The sequence below is a fragment of the Pseudoliparis swirei genome, chromosome 16 (genome assembly GCF_029220125.1).
Source record: "Pseudoliparis swirei isolate HS2019 ecotype Mariana Trench chromosome 16, NWPU_hadal_v1, whole genome shotgun sequence".
Classification (NCBI taxonomy): Eukaryota; Metazoa; Chordata; class Actinopteri; order Perciformes; family Liparidae; genus Pseudoliparis; species Pseudoliparis swirei.
In genome coordinates this window covers 11,805,763-11,824,650 of record NC_079403.1, presented here as the reverse complement: position 1 = coordinate 11,824,650, position 18,888 = coordinate 11,805,763, and the positions used below count along the sequence as shown (strand labels likewise).

The window sequence follows — 18,888 nt, the reverse complement described above, 5'->3', positions numbered from 1 at the left end:
GTCTGTTTGTGGGTTGATTTTAATCCATAGAAGAAGAAAAAAATGACTAAATGCTCTTCCATACAAAAGCTCTTTTTATCAACTTTCTTTGTTGCCAGTCAGAATGACACAATTGACACAGTCACAATTGCCCCATTCTCACCAAAAGAGAGTGAGGGAGAAGACAGTGGCTCATGTTACTGTATACTTCACTCCTTGGCTCTTATCCACTCTACAATCCATGATCCCTGTTTTGGGCGTTTTTTTCTCTCACCCTTCATATTTAGTATTTACCTTTTAGGGTTTTTCCATTTGCATTTTCTCTTTTTTCTCTGTCCCAAGTGTTGAGAGAGGCGATGGGCGGGAAGAACAACATCATATTTCTGTCTCATCCCTTCTGACTTTATTACTTTTATGAATGGGGCACACATTACTACTTAAACATTGCATGGCAGGATTATATATGCTCAAGTGTGTGTTGTTGAAGGTCAATTTCCATCGCTGTTCTTCCATTAATATTTAACAGCTGTATTCTGTTTTATACAATTCAGAAATTCCAAAGCATGACATTTTCTAAATATCACCTGGGTGAGTTTCAGTTTCTCCAGTGTTTAAGCTTGGTTCATCCTGCCAATTGCAGGCTGAATAATGCAACAGTGTGTGGAGACATGACTTAGAGGACAGCGCTGTATCATTTCAGAGAGGTCTGACTCACACCACTGAAACGCTGCATTTGCAGTTTGTTAGTTTGAGTTCAAATCCACGTCGGTGCAAATGTTTGTTAGTACAGTGCTGCCATCCAGAAACTGAGCCCTCACACCAAACCTCCAACAGCATAAAGCCCCCAATGTGGCCCTCCACTTCTCATCTCAGAGGCCATGGTGAAAACACATAGCTACCCAAGGCTAATATGATGCGCCGACTGATTTATGTGAAGCGTTATACGTGAATTCATATCTCGCAATTCCTGTGTTCTCTGACTTTTAAAATTCATGTCACACCAATTGCACAGCCTTCCCAACATCACCCTCTCCATACAGCTTGAAGTCTCCAATGCTTTCCTCTGGCAGATAAGAGAGGAACGTAAACAGAGCTCGACGCAGCTCATTTTCTCTGGAGGACAGCTATACAAAGTGGAAGATCGATACGTGGTTAATGTCGCGAGAGAATGTCAAAGGTATATGATGAACATCTAAAGTATGTATTGGGACCACTGTCCTGTTGGCTCTGCTAGTGAAGATGTGTTTCATCCCGGCTATAGAAGTCCAGCTTGGGACACATGTCATTTCCTCTTCTTCCATTTGGTCCATCCTGTACTGTCCTATTTTGTCAAACTTAATTTGATCAGTTAAGAGATTGCCATCACAGAATGTGCGTCATCAATGACAACGTATGGGATACACCTGCGTTGCGCCTAAGTGTCACATGCTTACACATTTCAACCAACGGAGGGCAGTGCAGTAACAGAATGTGATTCAGCCGAGATCAGGTTCCACAGCAGCAGTTGCTCCTTGCTGAAAGCTGTTTGCAGCCCATCAGGGGTCTCAACACCACATCGCCTCCTCAAACCTGTGGTATCCTTTGGTGTAAACCAATGGCCTGGTTGTAGAAGATGAGCTGGCAGTGTGGAGTTCACTGACTTGTCAAGGTTCAGCAGTCGCTGCCGTATGTAAAATTGAGAGTCAACTGTGATGTTTGTCAGCGCGTCACCTTTTCATTATGAATGGGAATGTGATGATGTGAACTCGATAGCTCAAAGATGCATACAGTAGATCTAAACTAGAGTGGTCTGTTAGTAGCCATAAATGAATGCACTTCAGCTTCTGTGGCTCCTACACTCTCTCCCCCGAGAGTCTGGACAGTATGCTACAGGCTCCTGGAGAGTACATCTCAAAACACAAATAGATTAACCTTGTGAAAATACTTGTGCTTTTTCTCACATTAACCGATTAAGCGACTCTTTTCCATTATTCTGAGAAAGAGAAAATATGCAACTAGCTACGTTTAATAAGCACAATCTCCCTGAAAGCCCCTTACTGGAAGAAGTGCACTGCAAAATCATTACCATTGCTTTCCGTGTCTTCGTAGGTTCACAGCTAGCACTTTATCTCTCAAAATTGAGAACTCCAAACAGAGGAAAGAAATGTCTCTCTCCACTTGGCTGGTGTGAATGGGTTCAGGCTACCTAGAGAAAACCGACCTCTCTAATCCTCCATGACTACAGCCATGTCAATAAAACCCTCTGCTGTTTAATGCCTCTCTTTGTTACACTGAAATACTGCTGAGATACCCAGCCAAACAAGAAACTTTAAAAGGCCATTTCATTTTTTTGTTGAGTCAACATTTCTTTTTTTCTTTTTTTTCTTTACAAGTCAACAGAATTTAAATTGGCATTGAATAAACAAACACAGACGCACTGTGTATGGATCCTTTAATTTCTGATCGAATGAATAATACAGTCCAATTCTCCTCATCTGTCTCGCTCGGCTGCATTAACTGTGAAAGCCCAGTGTTGTAAACTGTTCCAGAAATGGTGAGCGCTGCTCTTTGGCACCACACACACCCATTGACAGAGCGATTGTGCTTATGCCATTTCTTCCATTTACCATTTTGCCACTATACTCAACATGCAGAGGTCATTAGCTCAGAGGGACGCAGCTGGGATTTTGTTATTTAGAATGATTAATGTTTTGTTTGTTCTTGGCCTCACACATAAACCTATTGTCTATTTTGTTCTTCTTTCCATAATATTATGTAACTCTGTCAGACTATTGTAGAGTCCAGAAGATATTTGCAATAATACAGCAGACTTGAAAACGTTGTTTTTTCCCATCAAAATACATTATTGCATACCTTCTGTTCCTGTCATGATCGACACCTCTCAGACAAACTTTAATCTTTATGGGTATATTTCTACGGATCTGAGCCCAGGCTACCAAATATAATCAACGTTCACGATATACAATGAAAAATGAGCTCCTTCGGTTGCTTTTGAATGCTGTGTGGCTCGGTGGATTGTTCATTTTGAAACAAGTGTTTCTCATTATGTCGAGTATTGTGCTTGGCAGAAAGGTCACATCAACCCTGCCAAAGCAAAATCTGCTGGCCAATTCCTGCTTAGAATACCATATATAGTTTCACCTGTTATCCTGCTAAATTCTTAGAGATAATCCACACAGTCAGCATGTTCCCGGCCTTTGTTCAGTTAAGTATGTTCTGGCTGATAAAGTGTTTCATACAAGTATAATTAATCAAATTGTAATGCTAATTGTTCTTTTTATATGTTTTTTTTTTCTCACATCGGAGCATAATCCTCTGAGTTTCTTGGTTTGTCCTGAGTGACCTCTACAAATTGTTGGTACTGAAGGTGTTATTGTTTGACCTCACTTTGAACCATGCATGGAACATCAGCTAGAAATGCTGGTAATACCCGAACAAACAATATGTATATGTATTTACTCTGGCATCAAAATGAGTCTGCTAATCATGTTTTATGATTTGTTATTATTATTATGGGAAAAAGTGCAACAGCGGAATGTGCATTCAATGTTTTCTGGGCTTGAAATGTAATCAATGCTACCAACAAAACCTCTTTTTATGCGGCTATCTTGGAAATGGCATGTTGGTTTGTAACATAGATGTGGTGTGACACACTGACGAGAATATTCCAGTTTTGATCCATCTATGTAATTTGAATGTCTCTTTGAAGATATGTGAACATTGAAAGAACTATAACCCCAGGTCAAAGGTTGCACTAGAACATGAGTAGTCAGTATCAGTGAATCTGCTGACACAGGTAACAACACACACGACCATCCTCAAAGTTGGATTTGTTTTTAAATCTTCATATTGTCACAGAAGATTCCCACAAGGAAAACTATTTTGCAACTCGTATCGTTGTGTTCAGTCAGCTCCTCGAGGACCAGCTGGATGAGTCAGCTGACTTTGATCTATTCAGTTCCTGAAGGAGGAATGGGCACAATATATTGAAGCCTAATGGCAGGTGGATCCAAGATGCATGGACCTGGTCTCATAATGTATGGTATCAATTCACTTTTGTTAGTATACTGTATGTCCATATCTTTATAAATTCTTCAAGACTTTCCTTGTTTTAATACATTTCTTTGATTATTACACTTCTAACTTCCAAGAAGCTCAGGCGTTATTGCCTCAGGAGGTCATGGGACAGGAAATGTTCTGAAAGCGTGAGGAGAGCTCAGTATTTACATGAGGATATCCGTCTGTATGGCCTTGGCTGCCCTCTCACAGGGTTGGTTCGCTTTCACAGTCCCAGCAGGTGGGGCGACCTTCACTGACCTCTGATACGAGACAGACGATACATTAAAGCAACAGTGCTGGGTATCATAATCTGAGTCCAGTCGATGTATAGATGGAAAAACTAACACACCCAGACACACACTAAGCTCCTTACGTGTATCGTCTCTTTTCTTTTCTTATGTTCTATATAACGTACTTTTACAGTGACTCAAACCACAACGTATACGGTATCTCTTTAATGACACTGCCTGTTAAACTGTACACTTGTCATGCCGTGGAGATTTCAGAAGGTTTGGAAGATAATTCCTCCCATCAGCTCAGATCACAGCAGTTCATTTTCCTGATAATACCTATATACAATGAAGAGGCATTAACACTATAAAAAGCTGATAGTGAGTTTGACACATCTGGTCAATTGAGAAGAGATTTATAATGCAGCTCCATACGGTGTTGGGCATCATTTGTTTATGAAGGACATGTTTAAATATTTGAGGAGCACATGTGGGGATGAATGGTGGCACAGGATTTCATCATAAAGCTGTGAAGGGCAAGCCGACAGGGGGTCATTTTAAAAGTAGGGTCAACATTGTGAGGTCCAACCACTGTCGACTCAGCAAACAGTGGATCGCAGACGCTTTGAAAGGCGGTGACGGCTGCTTTCTGGAAAGGCCCGGAGGTTTTCTCAGAACACCTTTGATTGTGCCAACGGGCTTTGGACATCTTCCCTCGTTGAGTCGGAGCAGCGTTGCCAAAGTAACCATGGGAGAAAAAATAACAGTGACATGTAAGAGAGTAGGATTGACGACTGATGCAACCAAAATGCTCATAGGACAATGCTGACAAAACTGCTGTTGACACTATACAAAGAGCAAAACAGCTGGTGCTCCATTCACGGAGGTAGTTCATCTTGCCATGTCTTTCCTGTGCCTACAATGACATTGCGTAATATCACATTACGTAATGTCCCTTTACACACGGGAACAATGAAAGCTCAATGTCTTCTCCAATATCTTCCCCATTCGTCTTGGCCAGTCAGAGTGCAAGAAAACAAATTGGTTCTGCCGATGTGATGAATAGGATATTGCTGATTGCATCATTGTTCCTCTGGTTTATATCACAGTTTACCGTCTACTCCATCTATCCCTGAAATCTACCTCTACCCCAGCTCACAGCTTTTGGTTGCAACCCGTGTCTGTGGAAGTTTCCATGCTCCCACTCACTTAGTTGCCGGAGAAAGAGCCACATCAAGTGGGCATAGCTGTCAGCTACTGCTGCGTGGGTTTCTGTTTACTCAGCCTGTCTGTGGCTCACACCATATCGCCCCACCATCCACCTGCCTCGCTCACTTAAAGCAGAGTTTCAATGAAGCAAGAAATCCCCACGCTGAAAGAATGACTATTATTGAACAACATTACTTTTGCAAATCAATTCCACTTCATTTTTGTCCTTGCCTGAGGCTTTTTCGCTGACATCACCGTGCATATTTCCATCCATCACTCACGGTAACCCATACCACACTCTTCGGCAGACCTCCATCCACCGCTCTCTCTCTCTCTTTCTCTCTCTCTCTCTCCCTACTTTATGTGTGTCTGTCTGTGGGCATGCATGTCTGCTGGGGGTTTCCATGCAACTCTGGTTTTCCCAAAACAGACACCTGCACTACCCCACCCATCTCCTCTGACGTAGACATTCCCTTCTTGGAAAAGGAAAAGAGGAGTGCTGTGTTCAGAGAAAAGGCAGTTAAAGTGAGAAAGAAATAAAGAAGGTCTGTTGTGCCAGTTGATTTTTGTTTATTTGAATAGCCGCAAAGAAACTGCATACAACTCTCAGTTAGTGGTCGGACCTGACGCCAGTCACCATCTCTAGTGTCCACTACGGGGGTTTAACGACATTCTAAATGGGAATAGAAATAATCCACCCGTTGGACTAAGCATTACAGTACAACAGAAGCTGTGGTGCAGATGTGACTCAGCTCTCATGCCACATCATCAAGGATGTCAGCCACTGTTTGGTTTCTCATCATTTACATATTAGCTTTCATCGCAGCATCCTTGACATGCTTTGACATGGCTTTTCAAGCCTTATGTCCAGTCCACTGTACGACTTGAAGGGGCCTGTTGAAGCATCTGTACGTGTACCTGCAAGCTGCCCAACTCGATGCAGCCTCAAGCTGTCTGAGAGGCACAAAACAATTGTTTAAAGGGCACCAGCTGCATTCGGCGGGGCACCGGCACACAGGAGGTTTCCTAGCATACGTTTAGCATGCCTTCTCAAATTGAGCATACGCTATAGGCCACTTTATCATGTTTTATTTTAGGAATCTGACCCTTTATCCCCTAATAATTTGGGGTTATCACAGTAAACTTCTTTTGGCAGGTAAAGGAATATGTTTGATAGTTCAGGTTCAATTGGGGAAATCAACACGTCTAAAGTTTGTCTTTGTCTTTCTTAGAATTTGCCAAAAATTCAGCATTTATTTTACATATTGGAAACACAGTCTTCGGTATTTTGTCATACTCGTAAACAGCGCCTAGAAACTTGCACGCTATTTGAATATGTTGTTGTATGTATCGGGCGAAGGTGTGTCAGACTGTTAAATAATACAGCAATAAGGTGACAGATTATTCTTTAATTAAATGATATTGACCCTGAAACAGATGAATACATCTCTATTGCTTTTCAGTCTGAGTGAGAAGAACTTGGTTGGATCTTAAATCACGATGTCAGAGACGTCAGCACTAATTATTTAAGTAATATGTGACCAAATCACGTATTGCATATATTGCGTGTATACAGTGAGTCAGACCGGGTCTCCTGCAGCACGGGGGCTCCACAAGGAACCGTTCTGGCTCCATTCCTCTTCACCATCTACACCTCGGACTTCAATCACAACTCCGACCATGTCTACCTGCAAAAGTTCTCTGATGACTCTGCAATCGTCGGCCTCATCTCTGTCGACAATGACAGGGAGTACAGAGAACTGAACCAGGACTTTTTGGAATGGTGCCAGCAGAACCGCCTCCACATCAACTCCAGTAAGACCAAGGAGCTGGTGGTGGACTTCTGCCGTGGTAAACGCTCTCCTCCGGTACCAGTGAGCATCCAGGGACTGGACATTGAGATTGTAAAATCTTATAAGTACCTGGGTGTTCACCTGAACAACAAACTGGACTGGGCTGACCACGCACTCTATAAGAAGGGACAGAGCAGACTCTTTCTGCTGAGGAGACTGAGGTCCTTCAGGAGTGCAGGGAGCACTGCTGAAGACCTTCTTTGACTCTGTGGTGGCATCCACCATCTTTGATGGAGTGGTCTTCTGGAGCAGCAGCATGGCAGCGGCTGACAGGAAGAGGCTGAACAAGCTGCTAAAGAAGGCCAGCAGCGTGCTGGGTGTCCTGTGGATACTGTGGAGGTGGTGGGGGACGGGAGGATGATGGTAAGCTCTCGTCCCTGATGAACCACACCTCCCACCCCATGCAGGACACTCTCTCAGCTCTGCACAGCTCCTTCAGCCACCGGCTGATTCACCCCCGGTGTCGGAGGGAGAGGAACCACAAGTCCTTCCTTCCTGCTGCTGTCAGGCTGCACAACACACTAGATCGCTGGAGATCCTGGCAAACTCAACACTTTACTCAGCACTTTACTTTACTCAGCACTTTACTTTGTTTTCCCCTTGTATATTTAGTATTAGTATTAGTATTTAGTTTTTAGTTTTTTAGTATTTAGTTTTGTGTTTTATAATTATTTTTATTAATGCTCTGATATGCACCGCTGCTGTGATTTTTTAAAAAATTTTAATTTCCCCACTGTGGGACGAATAAAGGTATATATCATATCATATCAAGTCCAGCTCCAACAAGAGGTTTGTATTGTCAGCTGGATCGATCACCTTTGGCTGCAACTGCAGCTTAAATATGTACTAGTCCACAAATACATTTCTACAAAATGAAATAAAGGTGCTGCTTAAATGTTGTAAAGACTAGTAGCTTTATAAAAGAATGTTAAAATACAAGTACTTCTCAACACACAGAGGCTCAGGGAGCATCCCAGTACATTATGGGATGCTCACATGTATTCAAAGAGGTTAGTGTTGTTTTAGGAAACACTGTCCCCTAGTGGGGGCATGCTTACTTCTGTAAATTCATCAGACAAAATGCATTTTCAAGGTTTCATTTAATGGCAGAAATTGTGTTAATTTCCTATTTGAAATGACAAAAGTGTAAAGTGTGAATAATAAATCTTAATTTGTAAGATTGTGTAACACATAACTAGTTGAGTTTTTAATTTGAATTGAATGTCTCTTTATAGTTTTTTTTATAGTCACCATACTTTCGCTTGTGTGTCACTAAATGTTGTTTTTGCACTTTTGCATTTTATTAATGACTTTGACCCTTATCTATTAAAATCACACCTTTGTGATATAACTGTAGCAAAACATGATGTCATTTTGGTTGCTATTTGCAGGGGTATGATTTTCCAGAGCTAACACTCTCGTATGAGGTTGTGGTTCTTTGACGGCTCGGCTCACATGTGGCTTTAACACGTGTGAGGCATTTCTTTGACAGCTACACTAGCCAGCCCTCTGGACACGAGAAACAGACTTTGGTGAGAGCTCGAGTGTGTGTCTGTGTTGTGAGGCCAAGCTGACGTGAAGAAGAGTTTAAATCAAAGCTTAGCGTATGCTAAATGTCAGTGTCGTTCTGACTGGGCAAACAAAATGTTGATTTACATCCAGACCCTGGGAAAGCGATGAGTTTTTGAAAACCTTCAAGACCTTTATGATATATCATAGTCCGTTAAATGACACCGGGTTGGGATTTTGTATTGCCGTTCTCAATAATATTTGATTAACAAAAAACACTGCAGATTATTTTGGAGCGGTTCCATTTCACACACATTTTGAATATGATGGTGTGAAGAAGATGTAAATGAGATTTTAGATCTATTCAGATATTGTTAGAATATTTAAAACAATTATGCATCAGTAATACAGTAGAAGGTGGGCATGTGTGTGAAAACAGAAAAATCCTACAGAGCCATTTTACAATATAACTTGAGTGTACATTTGACAGTGTTTTAGCTACTGAGCTGATCAGTTTATTATTTGCTGATAGACTTGGTCACAGAGGGCAGGCTGCGGCCTTCTACTGTACTTTCTTTCATTTCTAACAGGCAAATATGGAATATATTTAAACAATAATTTACGACATGGACATATTGGGCAAAACAGAAATTTAAGTTCACATACAGTGTTTTACCCTGCTGGTGTTTTTGCACATTTTAACCCATATACTTAAAATCAGATAGAGATTAGTGGAGGCATATAGTATGAGAAGCTCCAATTGCATGGTTCACATTCAAAGGTCCCAATAGTTGGACATGTATTTAAAATACTCTTCTAGGGGAGTGGTACATACATGCAGTCTTTTTACAGAATATATGTTCTATTTTTATGTTTATAGACTGTTGTATGTACCATATATGTTGTATGTATATACACTTATGTCTATTTGTACTTAATTCCTTTCCCTTTGTTCTGACACTGCTGCTATCCCAATGTCGTTTGGGAAAAATAAAGTTCTACCTTATTTTATTTTATTAAATGGGTCCAAAGGATAGTCAGAGAACTTTCATTGTATTATTTTTAATCTTTTGACATTTCATTTATTAATATTTGTGACAATAACATTAGAATACAATTCTGTTTGGAAGCTAACTCTTCATATGTAGAGCTTCAAAGCCACATGTATGTTATACATGAATATGATCTATGAAAAATGTCAAATAAATGAAGAACTTCCAGTATTAGTCTTTGATGTGTAATGCAGAAATGAGAATGACAAAAAGTGCATTTTGTGCAACCAGCAGCATGGAAAACAACACAATTAACCTTTGTTTCCTTTATATATTATTAAGTTCTGCTAAATGATTCAATTCCTCTATGTACTTAAGCTTTCAAATGTTTACGTGTTAATCAACCTTTCACTCCCAGAGCAACTCAAACAGTCCCTCAGAAGGACACCGTCAGCCTCTTCTTCATGCAGAGAAAAGCCAGGTACGTAGCTCCTCCGAGAACACCGATCAACAGGGTGGTGCCGAGAATAACCGGGGCGTTCTTCCTGGCCAAGCGAAACGCCGCAGGAAGGACAGCAGAGATGAGGATGTTGTTGACGTGGCCCAGCACTCTCCTAAAGGCCGGGCGCTCCACCACGCGCTCGTAGTATGTCTCCAGGTTCACGCGGTTACCGCAGCCCCAGAAGCGGCGGGAGAGGCCGAGGAACTTGAGGCGGTGTAAGGTGACTGCCAGAGAGACGTCGGCCATGCTGAAGAAATCCCCACACAGCCAGGACTGACAGCCTTCTTCTACAGGTGGAAGGCAAGGAGACACAACATGATATTCAAAATACTACTGCCATCTCATTATATCAATCATCTCATGTTATTAACACTGTGATCAAATGTAAAATGTTCTCAGTTATTGTGTCACTCTTCAAGGTAAATTGGTTGCTAAGTGACAAGCTTTGTGGTTGTGTACCTGGAGTTTCCTCTATCCTCCTCTGAAGCTCTGTCTCCACCTGGTCCATCACGCTCTCCAGTTCATCCAGAAGCTTCTTCAGGTACTTCATGTTGTCATGGTCAAACAACTTGGACTGCAAGCAACGTTTTCACATTTTAGACAGAGTATTGGGAAAATGTATGCCTTTTAGGCTGATTAGTTTGTCTTCAAAATAATTGCCATATAACCTAAATGATACCCGGAAAACCCATGCTCCATTCTTTCAGCTATGGTTTGTAAAGAAAATAAAATGTATTTTGGGTTGTGTACTGTTGTCTGCAGGTCCAGCTACTATAGTAGTTCAATAAAAAAATACATTAATGTACAATGTAATACATAAAATGTGTGATTGCAGGGTGGCCACATCAAAACACACACAAAATGATACTTTGCTTAAAGTTAGCTTTAGCAGTGGATTGATAAGTGTGTTTGTTTGTTTGTTTAGTTTCCAACATGACTAGATGTAGCTACAGTCTAAGAAGCAACAATATAGTCTCCATGTGTTAGGCAATTAATTGTTCTTCAAATAAGTTAGTTGTCAAATGTACACATATATCGCGTTAATTCAAAGGACCACATTGATTATGAAGAACAGCATATTTACTGGGAACATCTGCTCCAGTTTAGAAACACCACACTATATTATGAAGACACAAAAAAAAACTGAAGAAAGATAAACTTACTTTCAAGCGCCTCTGTTTGGCTATATAAGCATCTTTGAGCTCTGGGTTCTGCTCTGCCAGTTTCTTCAGTTCAGACTGTGTGTTTCCAATCTGTGCTGTCACACAACAACACAGCATCATGTTAGAGACCAATAAAGACTTTGAGAGGAAGTCTGCTAACATCAGATGTGTACCTTCACTTCCTTTCAACACCTCATGATCATACACCGATAGTTTATTGTTAACAGTCAAATATGAAGCAATCAGACAACAATGAAAGGTGTTCAACTAAATAGCACATTTGGAATTGCAGTCGTGCAGTAGAGTGTTCAATCTTGATGATACCATCTCAGCACAGAGGGAGATCTCTGTAGAATTATTCATAATATGCAACAAGGGAGCTTATCTAGTATAACAGAAAGTGGATTAGGCAAACTGGACACCGTTACGTGTGTGCATGAATGTCGTTGGACCAAAGCTGTAAAGAACTAATCAAAAGCATCATAGGGAGTCTTACCTCGTATACAGGCGGCAGCATATGCTGGTATGTGGGAGTCCACTGTGATCTCAGGGTGAAGGATGCAGCCATGGGTGTAGGCGTCCATCTGTAGAGAGTCCAGCAGCTCTCTGTAGTGCTGCACTCTGCAGTAGTATGTGCTGCCCTCTTCAGGGATCAGCTTGAGTGTGCCTTCTGGAGACAAAGGAAGGAGCAATGCTGTCACTTTGTTTCCTTACAACTTTTATCAGAAGAGAATCAAGGCAGTTTACACTGCAAGCTTGCCTCGGAAAGAATACACAAAGGTTGGGGGAAAGATGGAAAAACAGTAGGTTTGATGAGCTGAAATACTTCCATGCTTACCAGGTTTTTTCTCCTTTTAAGGCGACCGGGTGAGACTCTTTGAACAAAGGTCAGTGCGAACAAAGAAAAAATGGAAAATTGAAAAACAATATGAAATGAAAGATTTAAAAAAATCAATATGAAATGTACGGCAAATGAAACCTAAAATATGTGATTTGAAATCAAGGAATGAACAAAAAAGAAGAAAGACATGTGAAAACACATCGTAAAGTCCGTTGAACGGAGCCCGCCTTGTAATCCAGCTTTGCTATAATGTATCACAACAGTGAGCACAAAGTCTTCATTTAGTCTCACCAGGATTGAAACTCTGCTCCAGGTAGTCAATGATCTGAGTTGGGTCACAGATGACGTCGTCATTGTGGACAAGAACCGGCACCTCGCCGGTGGGATTCAGATGCATGAACCAGGGCTCGTTGTGCTCACGGAGAGGCAGGCTCACGTCATACTCCTCACAGATCAAACCTTTCTCTGCTATGGCCAGACGCACCTGCAAACCAAGTTTAGACATCTACTTGTGGTGCTATGAATAATGATGAAATGATTTGTATAAGTAAGGGGATATTCCTTGGAGGAATACAAATAAATAGTCATAGAAGACACTTTTTAAATTCAAGGTTTTCTTCCAGTTGTGACCAGATAAAAAGGCCACAACAGATCATATGTTTGCATTAAAGTACAAACTGTATGGTTCTTTTTTGAGGAGAGACATATTTTACAGATGTAATGCCAGTGTCCACGTTTATCTCGAATCACGAGATGTTTACTGACTTTATGACACACATAACATTGGAAAACCCTACTACCTACTCTCTGCCTCCATCTGCCTGATGGATCATGGAGGCCTGGATCGTGGTCCATGCTACCAACTACTCATACACTTGAATGTGTTGTAACACTGTAATGATTCCTTCTGTACACATGACATATATTGCACCTGTCCCTCAAGGGAGAGGGATCCTCCTCTGTTGCTCTCCTGAAGGTTTCTTCCCTTTTTTTCCCTGTGAAAGGTTCTCTTTGGAGTTTTTCCTGATCCGATGTGAGGTTCTGGGACAGGGATGTCTATGTGTACGGATTGTAAAGCCCTCTGACGAAAATTTGTAAGTTTTGAGAATAGGCTATACAAAATAAACTGAATTGAATAGAATTGAAAAACGTGTCCGCAGAGATGTATACGAATCTACGGCGAGGAGCTGTCCACCGGCCTGTGGTGCTGAGCCGGGGAGACGCTCACCTTCTGGGAGTTGAAGGACTGCGTCCAGTGGTAGAGCGTGAGTTTAGATCCGCTTGGTTTTGCCATCGTGCCGCATTCCTGATGCGCATCTGGTTCTGGGTCCTTCTCTAGAAGAGCTGTTTTCTCATCTTGGGATTCCGGGCTGTTTTCCGACGCCATTTTACCTGTCAGTATGTTCGGGGACAACTGAAGGCAACACACCATATCCCCGTCACAAATATATATAAATGCGCCCCCTTCTGGCTTGGAGTATATTAATCATCTTCTTCAATTTGATAGTATTCCGAACAAACTTTTGAAAAAGATTTTTGGCGATAAGCGATGTATATATTTACAGTTTACACACGTGTTTCCCCATCTTGTGATTTTTCTTTCTTCTTCATTTCTCTTTCATTTTTTTGTGTTATTTATGAAATAACTATTGTTTAGTAACACAAGACGTTAAACGAAATAGATCTACACATTTACAATGCAATACATTAAGAGAGCAAATGGTTAACACATGACACTTTTCACACTACACACAGTTAAAGACTTAACTCAATCGTTCTTATTCCAGCTCTGCAATAAATGCAGGTGGACAGCAGAGGTCGCTGTTTTCTATTCATTGAACGTCTAAACTTCTGTTGGTGTCCACGAGCTGTTTTTGGTCAGCCAAACGCAGAACGTGAACATTAAAGTCCACCCGTGTCAAGTAAGGTAATACCCCCCCCCCCCCCCCCCAACCCACACACACACCACACACACCACACACACACACACACACACACACACATATATATATATATATATATTTATTTATTTATATATATATATAAATATACTTACTGCAAAGTGTCTAAGCTCTGATCAGTACTAATAAGACACTATGACAGTAATACATTATGTATTAAAAACATATAGAGTATAGAGTATATATACAATCAAACAAGAATGATTACAATTGTTCTCTATATAACTTAGCCTGCATGTACATATATAGCTTATATTGTTACAGTAAGCCGCATAAAGTAGGTCAAAGTACTATGTTGTGTAACTGAGCAATAAGATAAACAATTATAATCTAACCTCACTAATGATAATAACAGACACTTGGTCCAATTACGTGGGTGGAAATTTAGATATGTGTAAATGACTTCTTCCAAATATATGGTTTGGTGAAAGAGAGAGAGAGAGAGAGAGAGAGAGAGAGGGAGGGAGGTCCCTGTGGTGTGACGTTGCAATTTGCCCGGTGTCTTTCCTCAGCAGGGACCCGACGCCTCTCGCTCCCTCTGTGATCAGTGGGTGAGAGGGGGGAGACGAGCGACACAGAACGGAGAATCCGGCGTGCGCCTCCGGTAAATGACGCCCACCATTCATACCTGTACACTTACCGTTACGCATGCCTTTTATCTTGCATGTCAGTTTCTGGAAGTACCAGCCTCCTGTCCTCACCTTGCTATTTTATGTTCCTCTAGTTATCATCTCGTTGGCTCATCCTTTCATCACACCACCCGTCCTGGATCCCCCGACCACGGTCCTGGAGACGCCTGAGTCTGCAGCAGCGCACGATCTGCTTTATTTCCAGCATACATCTGAATGACGGGCGGAAGGTTTGATTTCGACGACGGTGGCACTTACTGCGGGGGGTGGGAGGATGGCAAAGCCCACGGACACGGCATCTGCACCGGACCCAAGGGCCAGGGCGAGTACGCCGGGTCCTGGTCGCACGGCTTTGAGATAGTGGGAGTGTACACCTGGCCCAGCGGGAATACCTACAGGGGCTACTGGTCCCAGGGGAAGCGGCACGGGCTCGGTGTGGAGAATAAAGGGAAGTGGATGTACCGCGGAGAGTGGAGTCACGGTTTTAAGGGTCGTTACGGGATCCGGCAAAGCCACAACACACCCGCGAGATACGACGGTACCTGGAGCAACGGGCTGCAGGATGGATATGGGATCGAAACCTATGGCGATGGCGGTAAGAAACCCTGCCCTGTAGACATGGCCCAATGTTTGTTCAACGTGTGTGTCGCTTTAACGACTGATGATGCGCTCTATAGCGTGTGTGTGTATTCGTGTGTTTTGGTGTGCATCTGCGCGTGTGTGTGTGTGTGTGTGTGTGTGTGTTATGGATGATCACACTCAAACTGAGGGAGGCTTTTGGAAACACATCAGTGCATAAATATCCATCTGATATGATCCGAGTTGAAGTTGATATTGCGCACTGCGCACCGTCGTCAGCGCATATAATGTACCCCCCTACACACACACACACACACACACACACACACACACACACACACACACACACACACACACACACACACACACACGAAAAAACAATGACTTATCACGCCTGAATGCTAACTTGCTGGATACAGTTTAGGTTAATAGTTCCTCTCTTATTATTCCAATGCACATCTTATTTGGCAACTGGTTGCTCCTCATATGACTGTGGGAGGAAAGTGACTCCTGCTGCCAGCTCAGTGGCACCATGCCCTGGCTAGAAGGAGTTTAGAAATCAGAGCAAAGCATTCTGTTTCTAGCCAATTATAGCCAGACTATCACCTACTTCTGCATCATTTTCACATTCAACTGCAATAACACACCTCTTCTTCAGGTGTATCGAAATTGCATGAATGCCTTTTTCAAAAGGTGCTACTTGTAATGCAGTTATCCAGTCTGCAAGACAGTGACACTTGTTTGAAATATATTAAATTACATGTTTTTACACATTGTATAATCTGTCTAATTCAATTCATAAATTGAAAATACACGAATGCATTGAGCCAAGTCATACCCAGGACACTCTCTTAGACTTTAACTGAATGTGAGAGGTCAGTGCAAGCCCCTTCTCAGAGCTTTGATCTGCCTAATCAGTGGTGTGTTCACAGGCTGTCCGGAGACATCCTGACAGGCCCACAAACACAAACGCTTGTAAGCAATGCAGAAGGTCTATTACAGACCGTCCTTTCTGGTTTTAAAACAAGACGTTGGATGATTTATGAGCATCATATTCACCAAGGCCTTATGGTGTCCAATAAATGTCTCACAATTGATGGTTGCTGAGGGCTGGGCTCGGGAAATCTGCTGATCCTAGAGGATCTACAGAACATCTGGCCGTCTGACCCGGCAACATCCTGATAACTTCATCTGCAGGGTCACCGATTTGAGCTGCAGAGCAGAGCCAGCCTGTTAATCTCACACTGTTTATCCATCTAAATTCCTTTCGGTCTAGTCTATAATTTTCTGTTAGAATCTGACCATTATGGCTTATCTAATTGTATTGGTCAATGAGATTCGATGGCTGGCTTAAAAAGCCTTTCTTATTATTAGGATCAGTTTTGCAATATGATGCTCTGAAGAAGCTACAGTAGGACATCACATGCTCATTGGGCTCAGCAGCACCAAATGGGATTAATGAAGTATTCCTCTCATTATGTGACTCATAGCAACTCCCTGTCGTCAGAGACAAACGGATGGTGGTGAATGTGTCTACTGTCAGTGGGGAGTTATTGGCCGCCTGAAAATAGGCTCCTAGCTGAGTGATTCGCATTCATCCCAAGTGATCCTCAGTATCAGTGCCTTAATCAAATCTCTGTGATTGAATTAGTTATGCTCACAGTCCCAGATCTGAGGGGAAGGGGAGAAAACATTTCATTAGCTGACATACTCTGCACCCCTACAGCAAGGCGCCTCTGTGCTCCCACATGCAATGCTGTTTCTTAGTGCAGATGTAGAGAATATCTGGTCAGCAAAATGCAGAGGAAACAGATCAAAATTTTTGTTACAGTCCCCACGAGTACAAATATAGAGCGAAACTCACTGTGACAGTAAATGTACTTTAAATTATTGGTAGTTTATAGACACACCTTTTCTAAGCTTGGACACTATTTCACTTGATTTAGATAAAAGAGGGACCCTTTTCGGAAGTGGGTCCGGTAAGTCGCAAGCAAACGCAATTAACGCACACAAGCAGCATTGCAGTCATTGTGAGTCTCTTTTTGGATTTAATGCATAGAGAGAGAGCTTCTCAGAGAATGAGTCCTAATTTAAACAAACAAAATATTTACCTGGTAAATACCGGATTTCAAATTAGGGACTGTAAAACCAATCAATACCATTTTTACATATCATGTGGAAGTATTAAAGTACAGTTCAATACCGTATTGCATTTCTTCATCCTATTCAGCAGTGGCTCAAAACGAGGGGTCATAATCATAAGATGATTTAGGTGTATTTCCTTCTGATCTCTCTCTCATCTTTGCTAATATCTTGTGAAAACTGGAGAGTTTGACCCTAAAAATATTAACATTAAACAATTTGAGAAGGAAAATTCACTCTTTGGTGGAACTAATCGCAACTCATTAACATGTTCACCATGTGAGTAGATGTCACAAGCAGCCAATGCTTCATTTAAAGGGCTCATATGGTAAAACAGTTGGGACCCACTAGGATCTGATGTATGCAGTAGTTGTAACGAGTCTGATTCAGTGAGTCTGACCTCTATTGATTCTTCAGGTACCTATCAAGGCCAGTGGATGGGTGGGATGCGACACGGCTATGGAGTGCGTCAGAGTGTTCCCTACGGCATGGCCACAGTCATCCGCTCTCCTCTCCGCACGTCTCTGGCCTCCCTGCGCTCTGAGCAGAGCAACGGCGCAGTGCTCCAGGACCTCTCCTCCCCCGCAGACATGCCGACAGGCAGTCGTGGCGGCTTCGTCCTTAACTTCCACTCAGACAGCGAGGTTGTCACCGGTAAGAAGAAGGGCCTGTTCCGCCGAGGCTCACTCTTTGGCAGCCTTCGGCAGCTGCGCAAGTCTGACTCTCGGACCTCTATCTCCAGCAAGCCCAGCTCGGCGCGCAGCGATGCAGCCATGAGCCGCATCAGCTCCAGTGATGCCAACTCTACCATATCCATCGGCGATGGCGAGCTGCCAGATGAGGACCTACCACTCGAGGACCATGTGGATGCCACCACCACTGAGACCTACATGGGTGAATGGAAGAACGACAAGCGCAATGGATTTGGTGTTTCAGAGAGATCCAATGGGATGAAGTACGAGGGAGAGTGGCTTAACAACAAGCGCCATGGTTACGGGTGCACAGTTTTCCCAGATGGCACCAAAGAAGAAGGGAAGTACAAAAATAACGTGCTGGTGCGTGGAATAAGGAAGCAGTTGATTCCTCTTAAGAACCCCAAAACCAAAGAGAAGATGGACCGGGCTGTGGAGGCGGCACAGAGGGCTGCAGCCATCGCCAGGAGTAAAGTGGAAATAGCAGCTTCCAGGTACTGTGTTTGTTTTCATTCCTGCTTCTGTATGTGCATGTGGGTGTATAGTGT

General features: G+C 42.5%; 2 protein-coding genes across 6 annotated transcripts in view; one reads left to right on the top strand and one right to left on the bottom strand.

Moving 5' to 3' along the window:
* Positions 1 to 9,887: 9,887 nt before the first annotated feature.
* Positions 9,888 to 15,080, bottom strand: gdap1 (ganglioside induced differentiation associated protein 1). Of its 3 annotated transcripts, none has more exons than XM_056434281.1 (7): positions 15,000 to 15,080; positions 13,566 to 13,729; positions 12,629 to 12,821; positions 11,993 to 12,166; positions 11,497 to 11,591; positions 10,793 to 10,907; positions 9,888 to 10,620 (listed from the first exon to the last, which is right to left on the bottom strand). In XM_056434281.1, the coding sequence occupies exons 2-7, from the start codon at positions 13,722 to 13,724 to the stop codon at positions 10,268 to 10,270; spliced, it is 1,089 nt and encodes a 362-aa protein (XP_056290256.1). In that variant the 5' UTR covers positions 13,725 to 13,729; positions 15,000 to 15,080; the 3' UTR covers positions 9,888 to 10,267. The 3 variants fall into 3 exon arrangements, with proteins under 3 accessions (XP_056290256.1, XP_056290255.1, XP_056290254.1); XM_056434280.1 differs by having other exon boundaries at positions 14,939 to 15,017; XM_056434279.1 differs by lacking the exon at positions 15,000 to 15,080 and having other exon boundaries at positions 13,566 to 13,913.
* A 56-nt stretch (positions 15,081 to 15,136) lies between these two features.
* The window catches only part of jph1a (junctophilin 1a), a 29,122-nt gene continuing 25,370 nt past the window's right edge, over positions 15,137 to 18,888 (top strand). For 2 of the 3 annotated variants that reach the window (XM_056434276.1, XM_056434277.1), the window contains exons 1-2: positions 15,137 to 15,522; positions 18,066 to 18,834. In XM_056434276.1, coding sequence (XP_056290251.1) covers positions 15,144 to 15,522; positions 18,066 to 18,834 — 1,148 coding nt within the window. In that variant the 5' untranslated portion in view covers positions 15,137 to 15,143. Of the gene's footprint in view, positions 15,523 to 18,065; positions 18,835 to 18,888 lie in introns of those variants that run through there. The other variant, XM_056434278.1, reaches the window with a different exon arrangement.